Here is an 11,560-nt window from a genome sequence, read left to right as displayed (position 1 = left end):
CCCGATTTATGGTCGACTTGTAAACTTTACGCATTTATCGTAACCCGACTGAAGGTCACAAGCACAAATGACTTTACACTTCCCATTGCATGCACGCACACACACACACACACACAGACTGCTGACGGTTGAGTGGATGCAGCGGCGTCTAATTCCATCTCATCTGCATCACGCTAGGCGAGAATAAAAGCTCCGGAGCGCCGCTTGTTATTACGGCCTCTCTGCTGCAGCTCCGCGCTGGTGAGGATTCCCGGAGTGTGTTTTTTTTATCTCTCTCTCTCTCTCTTTTTGCGTTTGTTTGTTTTCATTTATATGTGTCTCTAAATCTGCCCTTGCCTGAAAAGAACAAAGAGCCGTCGGCACCGCGGCTCCTCCCACCGGCACGGAAGGAAACCATCGGAGTCGAGATGCTGGCCAGACTGGTTTGGCCGTTTGTGCTCGTTGTAAAATCACGCGTTTGTGTGCATGCTTTGTGTGTTTGTGTGCCTTCTGATGGTATGAATCACAAAACGTCTGGATTCTTCACATGCAAAGCTATAAATTAAGGTAATGCAAGCATTCTTGGAACATATTAAATTTGAGTGAGGATACAAACCCCTAAAAACCTCCCTACACTGCTATAGAAAGCAGGTCTGTGTTGCAACAAGGACTTTTTAGAACCTCTGGAGGTCAATAGTCTTGAATATCTGACTTTTGTTTTGTTTTTTTACTTTCAACAGCTGCCACACAAAGACAAGAAGAGGAAAAACCAGATCTGCAAATACTGAGTTCCACATTTTCACTCGACCGGTCTGGCGATCTCGTGTTTTCACATGTGCACACATTGTGGTGAAGTCAAATCGTAGTAAAATCACACACGCATCTCCTCCACAACACAAACAAAAACCTACTTCTGCTGACGAGGCGCGCTTGCGTTACCTCCGGACCATTTTCTACGTCCGTCGGGACGTAAACTATCAGCTGAAATGCACGACGGCTCGGCCCGTTTGAGACGGGGAACATTGAGCACATTGCATATACGTGCGCTATGCGATCGCCAGCGCCCGTTATTAATCAGCCACATGTGGCGGTTCGGTTTGGAAAATATCCCGCCGTTTGTATATTTTTGGCAGGAAATCGAATACCCGGCATGTCTCGCATTTATGAACCGTTTAGCTCAGATCAAAAGGTCGACGTGCCCTTGATCCGGCACTCGTCACGGGATCACCGCGGGCGACGTCCCGCGGCGTACCTGCAGCAGGCTTTACAGTCAGCTGTCAGAGATACGATCTTAGCCTCAGAGCTACATCGCGCCGGAGCACCTGTCAAACAGCGAGGACGGGAAACGGAGCAATGGCGGGGGAGGAACATCCCCACATCACCCTTGGAGCTGGATATTTTCCAAAGTCCCCCCCCCCCCAAAAAAAACCCCAGAATCTACGAGCTGTGCTTCCACACGGGGCTCCACTTGATCCCGGGTCCTGATTAGATTAGCGGGCTCGGCCACAAAAACAGAGCAGAAAAAGTAGATGGAGGAACAAAAGCCGGGAAAAGTCTTTCAATAATCGCCCATGTCATTCCCGTTTGATCCCTTCTTGCCTGTGAAATATGCCCTTCATCCCCTTTAAACGCTCTTCATCGCCGCTTCGCTCTCAGGGTTCAGCGGGACGGGACCCCGGGCACGGCAACAGCACCTGTCTTTCATTTGGCCTCTCCGAAGCGAGCCAGAGAACTATCGAGACACGCTCCCGGCATTCCTTACGGTTTAACTGCTCCTGTTGAATGTCCTGGTTTTTAAGAGGGAATGAATTCGGGGGCCTCAGCGGATGACTTATGTCGGAGCGTACGAGGGGTTCTTCGCCAGGGATGTTTAGTTTTGGGGTCAAAGGATGACCTGAAGCTCATCAGTCAGCTCTAGATTTTCAGAAGCAGGTGGGGAAGCAAGTTGTTTTTTTTTTTTGGAACAGTTCAGTTCCAATTTACTCTCAAGGTTGAAAAAAGAAAAGAAACTCCCTGTTTATTCGCCGTCAGCTGATGCAAGCGGCCGGTTCCATCTGTCGTTTTGGATTATTCCCCGTTTGGCCTTGGACGAAGATCAATCCCAGCTCAACTCCTGATTGGTCCGCGTTCACACTGTAGCTTTCCGTGATACAAAAAAACCTGAGAAACGAGTGTAAAACAAGTCTCGCGTGAGCAGAAGAGCGACTCCAAACGATGCTAATCTGGACCACTTTGCAGCCACTTCTGCGTGGCCACATGGGAAAGTTTAAAACGGGTTCAGCGAAGCACGCACAGCCCCCTTTAAGGCCGCCGCCTATCTCTGCCTCCATCTACCTCCTCCGTGGTCCAATGGCTACGCTCCTGATGGGGAGCAAGACAAACAGCTTGACCAATGACCTTGCGCGACCCCGCTAGCTTTGAAGTAGCCTGGCAATCTGCCTGGAGGTGGATCGGCATTTTAACAGCGCTGGACATTAGAGAGAGCGGCGCTAAAAACCACTCCCTCGCTTTTGTAGATTGCCCCAGATGAGAACACGGCCTCCCGCGGGACTAATAGCACAAGTCGGACTCATTCTCAGCAGGGTCATCAACCGCCACCGCCACCTCCAACGCCAGTCGGTCTTGTTGTTTAGGGCGGATGCTTTGCACAATCTCCCTGAAACAACAAACACCCATCAGACTATTACCACACGTAACCCGGTGTAATTATCTTTAATCGCCAGTCTCTGTTGATTTAAATTTATATTTGCGGCTTTGCTCTCTTCAGTCCCGAAAATACCGGAACGCACATTTACAGAAACGGCTAATTTTGCCAACAGTTCCAGAACGCGACGACAAACGGTCGTGAGCAGAAGAGGTGTGGCCGCTGGTGCAAATCTGAATCCGTGTTGCCGCGGTGCAAAAAGATAACGGAGGGCTTATGGCTTTTATCAGCTTCCAGTCAACGTACGATTGCGGAGGACGGTGCAGAAACTCCGGTAGTGGCGCTGAAGATAGCAGAACAGACAAAGATAGCGTCAAAATCAAATTCATGGCTTCCACGGTTGGTTTCACGCATTTGATTTAGAGGCCGTTCCTGCCAGCGCTCGCACTCCCTCCTCTCGGCTAATGGCCGGAGTCGTCTTTGCAGCCGAGACATTCTTTGGGTGGACTTTTTGCTTCTTTCACTGATATTTCTTTCTTTCTTTCTGGGTCTTACTCATCCTCTCCTTTATCTCCACCATCCATCCCTCGCCGTCAGAAAAGAAAAGCTGATCTCAGCTATCTGCTTTTAGCGCTGCCCCCCCCCCCTCGCCTTGCTTTCATTTGCAAACCAGAGAGAAAACTGGCAACCCGGTGTGTGTGTGTGCGTGTGTTTACCCTACAGCCCTTGGGACGTGACTCAGTTTGCAATCTAAGACAGCCCCTATCATAATGACTGCTCATTACCTACCATGCTATCATGTAAAGATATATTTATACACCCGAGGACATAACCTCATCGCTCATCAACATAACAATTATGGCTACTTTACAGGCCTTTTTTTCGGAGCCGAGGAGGAAGCTCAGAATTCCCTCAGTTGCAGAAATGAGCCCGAGCGGTTGGTGAATTAACAGCCACCTCCCGTACGCCGGTTGTAATTCCTGCTGCGACCTCGAGGTTAGTTGGACGAGTTATTCAGCGGTCGGATTTTATCTCGTGGTCGGCTGGTGGATGTGACAATAAAAGACTTGTCCTCATTTGCTCATAAACTCAGTTAATCTACTTCAGCAGGACGGTTCGACCGTGACGGACATGACCTGGCAACGCGAGGGCGAAAACACACAGTTGCGGTCATACTTGGATTAAATACATCTTAATTCGCATTAGCACAGATCGATACGTGACTTCATTCTCTTCCAGCTGAGCCCCTAGCGGCCAGATAAAGAAACAGTTAGCAAACCCAATCTAGCCAAAGGGATTCTCTATTTTAAAGCATCTTGAAACGTTAGCTACGCTAGCCAACAGCTAACTAGCACGCTTTAGAAGTTCTCGCTATCTATAAACTTTCGTCTCACACACCTGGTGAAAGCCATAACTCAAATTACTTATAGCTAATTAGCGAATCAGCTATATTCTAACTAGCATGACAAGAACACAGCTTGAACTCATAAAATCACATTTATTTATACAGGCCATGCTACCTAGCTTTGTTTGTTCAGAACGTACCTCTGAAGGGTAGCAGTTTTTATTATAAAAGAGAGACGTATGGAAAATTGGCCCAAGACTTCAAACAGAACTCTAAAAACAATTGCTGAGAACAGCACATTTTTCCCTCTTCGATGGCAGTTCACTTAATAAAATTAGGAATTGTCATTGGGGGCTTGCGTTTGCAGAAGGATGTTGTTTAAGACTTGGCAGCTGGCAGTAGGAAGAAAAGTGGAGGGGTAATAAATTACGCTGAACGTCAACACAGTACAGATGTGATATTACGGCGCAGATAGTAAATCAAAATGAGAACATATGGAGAGTTTCAATCAGAACCAACCTTTAAATACAACTTAAAATCATAGGAGTTGATAGAAAAGGCGAAGCTTATCAGGACGGAGTGTTTCTATCTAACCGAATTAGATTCCGTTCACCTATCGGCTCCACGGCGACTGCCCTTTGTGCCAGTCCACTTCAAGAAACCCCAGAGTATCGCTTACGTGTAATCCTAGAGCTTAATTTCAGTTAATAATCGACCGACACGACCGCATTACGGCTTATCACGGGCTAAAAGCATCATCATCATCATCATCATCAATCATAAAAAAAAAAGGGGGGGAGGGCATGATTTTGGATGGCGTCCAAACGCATGCAGGTGCGTCTCGTCGATTTCACCGTGGACTGCGTGGACAGATGGTTAATGTCCAGAGGGGAGGAGAGACGGCCGGCGCTGACCGTGCTGATTTACTCGAGATTTTATATCGCGCTATTGTGGGGAAAAAACAAACAAACGTGTGTTTCTCCCAAACCCGAATGTAGTATTTTTAGATGGGTGAATTATATTATTCACTTGCACGGAGAACTCTGTGGTTTTCCACTCAGCACCAATGCAACTTTTGGCTTGTGGTTTAGCAGGAAACGCTTCTCGCTCTCTTTTTCACCAGCAAAAGTGAAAAGAAGTTCAGAATCACAAAGCGTGGGTGCAGTTTTTATTTTTTTCCCTTGTTCAACCTGTCGTTGCATGTGGTGCAAAATGTTTTTTTATCGTGCCAACTCTGACCTGTGAGATAATCCCACAGTTTAATGGGCATCTTTAATCCCACACAAGTCAAGTGGAAAAAAAAAAAAAAAAGCGTTACCAACTCACCCGGCCGCTCTGTCCATTTCATCACCCCCAAAATGCCGATAAATCACCGGCTGCAGCTGCAGATGTGGAGTCTCAACATCTGTGAGTCATCTCTCCGGGTAAACTGAGACAGTCGGGATAAATGCGGGCAGTGGAGGTGAACAAGACGCGCTTCCCCCTCGCTGAACTGGTCTCACAAATGTGGTTGAACTGGGCAGGGAGACATTTCCAAAGGAAAGGAGTATAGTTAGATACCTTAGACATATATTACTGCAGTATGGTCTGGATTCTAAAGACAAATCCACCCTTCTGACAAAGTTCAGATGCATTTCATCTTCTCTTGTTTAATAAATGGTAAAAACACAGTGGATGTTTCCGGCACAATCCCCAGCGATTCGTATAGGAATTTAATAATTCCCAGAAATCTGGTTGAATATTTGCCGTGAAAAACACTTGGATGATTTCACACACAAAAACATTCACACACGTCTTCTGGTCATGTAACCAAGTCACCTTCCTAGATCACGCCCCTGGTGAACTCCAACAACCTCATTTTGCTCATTCACACTTTCTATGTCACGAGTCTGGACATTCAGTACCGATGCTCTAATGTCCTGACTCGGCTAGCACCCTCATAGCGCCTCCGGTGACAGCGACATGCTAATTAAACATCACATTTCCACCCGACGCAACTCTCGGTCTGCTCGACATCAACTTCGAAATATCTCAACGATCATTAAATGGATTGTCGTGAAATCTGGTGGAGACATTCATTTCCCCCTGGAGATGAATTGTTATAACTTTTGTGATCCCTTAAAGGCACGGCGCGCATTTATTTTTGACTCTGGGCTTTTATGAGGTACTTATCCACGGTCAGTATATTAAAGTAGATGGTTAGGGCTGGGCATGCCATGACACAACTCTGGCTGCAGGTTCTCCAAAGACGGCAAAAAGAGGGAATCAGGTTGAATCTGGATTCTGGAAGGCCTCACCTTCACTCTTAATGAAACGTCAGCAGCGTGGAACGAATCCCGGGAAACTCTGATCCCCATCCGTCAGGTGTCTTTGAACCAGGACAGGCGAGAAATTATGAGACAATCTGAGAATGTAGATAAAAATATATAAAGATTTTTTTAAACATTTTAATAATCTACAGAAAACAGCATTTAACATCCACCCCCCCCCCCCCCCCCCCCCTGAAAGGGTCACGACCCGATCTCGCCCTCTCACAGTGGCGATCGCACGCTTTACAAGCACTTGTTTTGCCCTCGGCGTGAACTCTGAGTGCCGAGTGTCCTCGGGTCAAGCCTTACTCACCGCCCCAAAAAAAAGGCCAAGGTCAGAGGTCAAGTGTTCAGAGATCATCCGCCGCCAGTTTTCATCTTCAGGATGTTTTACTCTCTGAGGTTCGGTGAGAGACACTGACGGATCCGGCGCGTAGAATCCGCACAGAAACAGAAACCGGCCATTTCCTACCAGTAAGAAATAAAGTGTAGCATAAACAAGGAAGTAATTAACGGGGAAATTCACCCTCCGTAACAGGTGAGACCAAACTTACACCGCCTCCAGGCTGCTTTCAGTTCGGAGACTTGCCCCGGGGTATCAATCGCAGCGCGAGTCACCTCAGCAGTTCATCGTTGCCTCACTTCACCCTCCTGCCCGGAGGACGCCGAAGCCCCGGGGCCAGATGAAATGAATTAAAGGGCGTGGATGCGCTGCCCCCCCCCCCCCCCCCGATGGATTTGTTCATGTTTACGGCCCTGTGATGTAAAGGGAACGCGAGTTCATTCCGTAAAGGCAGGAAGGGGGCGGTTCAAGTTTCAAGCAGTTTCGACTCCTCTTCTCCCCGATGCGTCTGTTTGACCCCTGGTTGGGGTGGAGCTGAACTCTCACTGCATGAGTCGCCCCGCCCAGAGCGAACCCAGTGTGTAAAACCGTCCCATTGGCAAGTTGCTTTGTTGACATCCTGCACTCGGCCAAAATGCTTCTCTTTCCTCCCTTCTTTTTTAAAATCACGCTTCCTCCTTTTCTTTCTCTCCCAACCACCTCCACCTCATCGCTCCGACTCCAAGAGCACACGACCGTGAGGCGGAGCGAAGCGGAAAAATAAAGCTGCCCCTGCCCTCCCCGAAGAAAAAAAATTAAATGAAGTAAAAAAAAAAAAATCAAGTCAAATTAATACCAACACGAAACAGATGGGGGAAGTTGTATTTCCAGAATTAAACAGGGCAGTTATAAAAGAAGGAAAAAAGGAGAACGCTCCTTCCCCTCTGGTGGAGTTTGCCAAATTGTGAGCTCATTCTTTGTAGGCCCTCTGCTGCACATCTATTCATAGCGCCGGCTCCAAGATGTCAGACGTTTACGACCCATTTCTCCTCGTTATCTGCAGCAACGATTACTGGCCCGCGAGTTTAACGCTGGAAATACGGGCCGCAGATGGATGGCGGCGAGCCTGGGTGCACAGAGACCGATTAAACTCCTCGCACTTCTTCAAACGTGCGAGAGTGAAAGCCAGCGTGAGGAAGCCGCTTTCTGAGCGTGCTTTTAATGAGCGGCGTCCAGAGATCAAAGCTAGGGAATCATGGATTCCAAACTACAAGCTTTTGTGATTTCAGGAAAATCCATCCATCCACTTCCGCTTTTTGCCACAGGAGTCAATCCCAGCATGCTGTGGGGCGAGAGGCGCGGTACACCCCGGATGCGTCGCCAGCGCGTGGCGGTGAGACAATTTGGAGTAATCAATTAATCTCAATCGCATGTTGGGTGGGGGGGGGAACCCCCCTGGAAATACCCCAAGGGGTAGATTTTGTGCTAGCAATTAAACAAACTCACCAACATTCCATTTTTTAAAGAGGTAAAAATAAAAAATAAATCAGAAATAGTTCAGCTGAAACAATGTTGCACCAAATGACCGAACATTGTTGCTATGACAACAAATTTCACGTCCTTTCTAAAATGCAACACGGCGGCGCCGCCACAGAAGATAGGAGGTGGGAATGATTTTTGTTGCGGGTGAATTTGATTTTAAAAGAACGCAGAAAAACCGGCCCAAGTTTGGAGACGCCGGATTTAAAGCTTCCTTAAAATGGCAGGAATTAGACAAAATGACGTCACAGCAGATTTAAAATAAATAAAAGCGTCGTTCCTCTTTAAATGTTTACAGCGGGCCGTGGGCTCACTAGTAAACAGTGGCGCGCGAGGCAGCCGCGACACTGTGGGGCTCGCGCCCCACGCGGCTATCAACAGGAAGGAGGCAGCCCACGGAACTAATTGGGCGGTGTGTGTTTTGTGAAAAGAACAGCCTGTGCTCGCCGACGGTCCCGCCCCCCCGCCGCTCTCCGATTGGCCGGTTGCTAAGTGGTCTGCTTTTCCTCTCTCGGCTGTGATTGGGCGCCGCCGCAAGCCAATCACCAAAAGGCTTTTTTTTTTCTTCCCTCCCTTTCTGCTCGGGCCCGCCCCTTGTTGTTTTCTGCAGAGAGGCAGATCCCAGATCTGGTCCCGCTGAGGCCATGTTCGGATTTCAGGCTAAAATGGACTCTTGTGTGCCGGATCAGAATTCCAGAGTCACTCTGAAGCTTTTTCCTTGTTGGAAAATACCCCATGCGAAGGTGTGGGAATGACTCAGAACCCCGTGAGGGCAATAAAAGGCATCATGGAGCCGGAGCAGCTTTCTTTATGTCTAGACTGATAATTATTCTAGACTTCTATCTCCTTCGGATCACACTCGAGTGTTTGTGAAGGGCCGAGTGTGTGCCCTGCAATTAAAATAGTGAACACACTCATTATTCACACCGCCTTAGCTTTTTAATCAGTCAAATTACACAGCGAGGAAAAAGAAAAAAAAACACACACAGCGTATAAAATCTATTTTTAGGCTCAGTTTTGCAACAGTTTATTTACTTTTAAAACAATAATGAAAATATATATTTACAAAAATTTTGCTTCGGGAACAACAACAAAAAAAACTCCACATAAATAAGTTAGTATAATATTTTCAGTGTTTTTCAAAATAAAAAAAGAAGAAAAAAAAATCACACAGGTATACACTTCAAGGGGTTACACTAACGGAGGCAGTGTCACTTTGTTTTTCTGCCCCTGCGAAAAGAGAAATTAACAATAGTGCAATTACATGTTCCACATGAATTCCACACAAATCTTTGATTCACATATTTGCATAAGTAACCGAGTGACTTTAACACGTTGTGGCGTTAACCTGGACCGCTGGCGGGAAGCGAGACCAAAAGGCCGCTGGAATAGCAACTCTCCGAATTAAAAAACATTACGGCTAATTCTTAGGATTATTAGCAAATACTTGGTTGAATATTGCTCAGAAGTTTAGCCCCTCCCCCCCTCCAAAACCCCCAATCCCCAGAACAAAAGGCACAAACTTTGGCAAAATAAAAAATAATTTTTCTTTTAAAAATAAAAAAGGGGAACTAAGAAGACAAAATTTGCCTGTAAACTTTATCCGTCATGGCTGTTCCCGGTTCAGAGGACACCCCCACCCCCCCCCACTCCCGTCTTACAGTGTGACCATCCGAGCCTTCAAAACCAAAAATCCACCGGGACCAAAAACAAAACAAAAACAAAAAAAGCCACAGAAGAAATCTGCATATATATTTTTTTTAAACTTACATCAATTTACCTGAATAAAGATAAAATATGACAACTTAAACAAAATTATATTTCTCTGTTGGAAATTGCACCGCAACTTCCCGAGTCAAAATCACACACGTATACATTTAACAACAACAAAAAATCTGTGTGTTTTTTTTACGTGCTACATCTGAAACATAGGTAGTAGATTTATTTTTTATTTTTTTAATAAATGAGCAAAACCCCGTTTGCACAATGCTACATCGTCTGCTGCTTCTGAGGCAATTTAATTGAAATGAGTGCCAAAACTTGATAGTGTACATTTTCAGTGCATGCACAGCCCCCCCCCCCACCCCCTCCCTGTCTGCAGGAAAAGGCTGAGTGCTACGTTCTCTCCCATCCGTCAGATGATGAGAAAGGCTACAGTATTCCACCAGCGACAGGTCTCCCCACTCTGTGGGGCAGAAAGAGGAGACAGGCTGCTTGAATGGTGCAGTTGGGGGGGGGGGGGGGGGGAATAAAACAGGTTTTAAAGGTGATGACGTCGACATGGCGTGTCTGAATTATAACCGTTTACAGGTGGATGAGAGTTAAACACGCGTACAGTCACTGTTATAACGTTATAACGCCTGCTTATAACGTTTTACATGCGTTATAATGCTTTATATTACAGCCCACCGGTGGGGTGGAGACGCGCCCTCACCTGCATGGTGCCGTGCTTCACGGGACCTCCGCGCCGGTCTCCGGCCTGCTCGGCGCATCCTCCGCGACGTTCCCCGCCTGACTCGCAACGTCCGACTCCTCTTCATCGTCGTCTTCATCGGTATGCGACCTTTTACTGCGAGTCTCGGTGGAGGAGGGACCTGGCAGGAAAACAACAACAACAACAAACACGCAGGAAAGTTGTCAGTGTCGCTGCGCAGAGCCGCACGTCCTCGCGTCTTTATTTAAAGACACCTGAATCACCTGGAGCTTCCGAGCCTCTCTTCCTGGAGCCCTCTCTGCCGGGCCCCTCCGCGCCTCTCCGGGGCCGCTGCCCCCCACCGTGCGGCGCTCTGCTGAAGAACTCCGGGGCGTCGCTCACCGCTTCCCACTCGTAGTTCCCCGGAGGGAGCGGCGCCTCGCCGACCGGATCGTAGTTGTACTCCTCCCTGAAAGTCCGCACGCCTTCCCGGATGACGCCCTCCAAACACCTCCGCACGTCCTGCGGGTCAGGTGAGCCGAAAAGGTTTTTGCGCACAGAGGTTCTGGCCGCGTCCTGCTGCCGCGCGTCCACCCGCTCCAATGTCGGACTCGCATTAGAAAGGCGAACATCTGACATCTTGTTGCACATGCGACAACGCGCAAAGGACGCGCAAAGGACGCGCAAAGGACGCGCAAACTTCTATTTCCAAGTGGTATTCCGTTCAGAGGCAAAGTCGCGGGAGCGATGCGTGCATGCTCCGCGCGTATCATCCGACCACGCGTACGCACAAAACTGAATAAGGCGTCTCCAAAGGCGCAAGGTGGGGGGGGGGGGGGGGAAGCAAGCCACTCCTGTCAAGTCCCGTGTTAAGGCAGATAAAAACAACAAGTCATAACAGCCAATATGGCGTTAGGAGCTCCGAGTGGAGGAGAAAAGTTGACATCAAGGACTATTTAAACAGACAAGGCGATTGGTCCGCGCGTAAGGACCGCCCACCGAGGGAGCG

General features: G+C 48.0%; 1 protein-coding gene across 2 annotated transcripts; it reads right to left on the bottom strand.

The window, feature by feature from the left end:
- Nucleotides 1–10,222: 10,222 nt before the first annotated feature.
- On the bottom strand, nucleotides 10,223–11,326 carry cdkn1ba (cyclin dependent kinase inhibitor 1Ba). 2 transcript variants are annotated; one of them, XM_068755348.1, is made up of 3 exons: nucleotides 10,827–11,326; nucleotides 10,573–10,732; nucleotides 10,223–10,323 (listed from the first exon to the last, which is right to left on the bottom strand). In XM_068755348.1, the coding sequence occupies exons 1-2, from the start codon at nucleotides 11,200–11,202 to the stop codon at nucleotides 10,590–10,592; spliced, it is 519 nt and encodes a 172-aa protein (XP_068611449.1). In that variant the 5' UTR covers nucleotides 11,203–11,326; the 3' UTR covers nucleotides 10,223–10,323; nucleotides 10,573–10,589. The 2 variants fall into 2 exon arrangements, with proteins under 2 accessions (XP_068611449.1, XP_068611451.1); XM_068755350.1 differs by having other exon boundaries at nucleotides 10,836–11,326.
- Between the last annotated feature and the right edge of the window lie 234 nt (nucleotides 11,327–11,560).

The sequence above is a fragment of the Brachionichthys hirsutus genome, chromosome 22 (genome assembly GCF_040956055.1).
Source record: "Brachionichthys hirsutus isolate HB-005 chromosome 22, CSIRO-AGI_Bhir_v1, whole genome shotgun sequence".
In the NCBI taxonomy this organism is placed as follows: domain Eukaryota; kingdom Metazoa; phylum Chordata; class Actinopteri; order Lophiiformes; family Brachionichthyidae; genus Brachionichthys; species Brachionichthys hirsutus.
The sequence above is the reverse complement of the archived record's forward strand: the minus strand, read 5'-3'. Positions and strand labels throughout refer to the sequence as shown.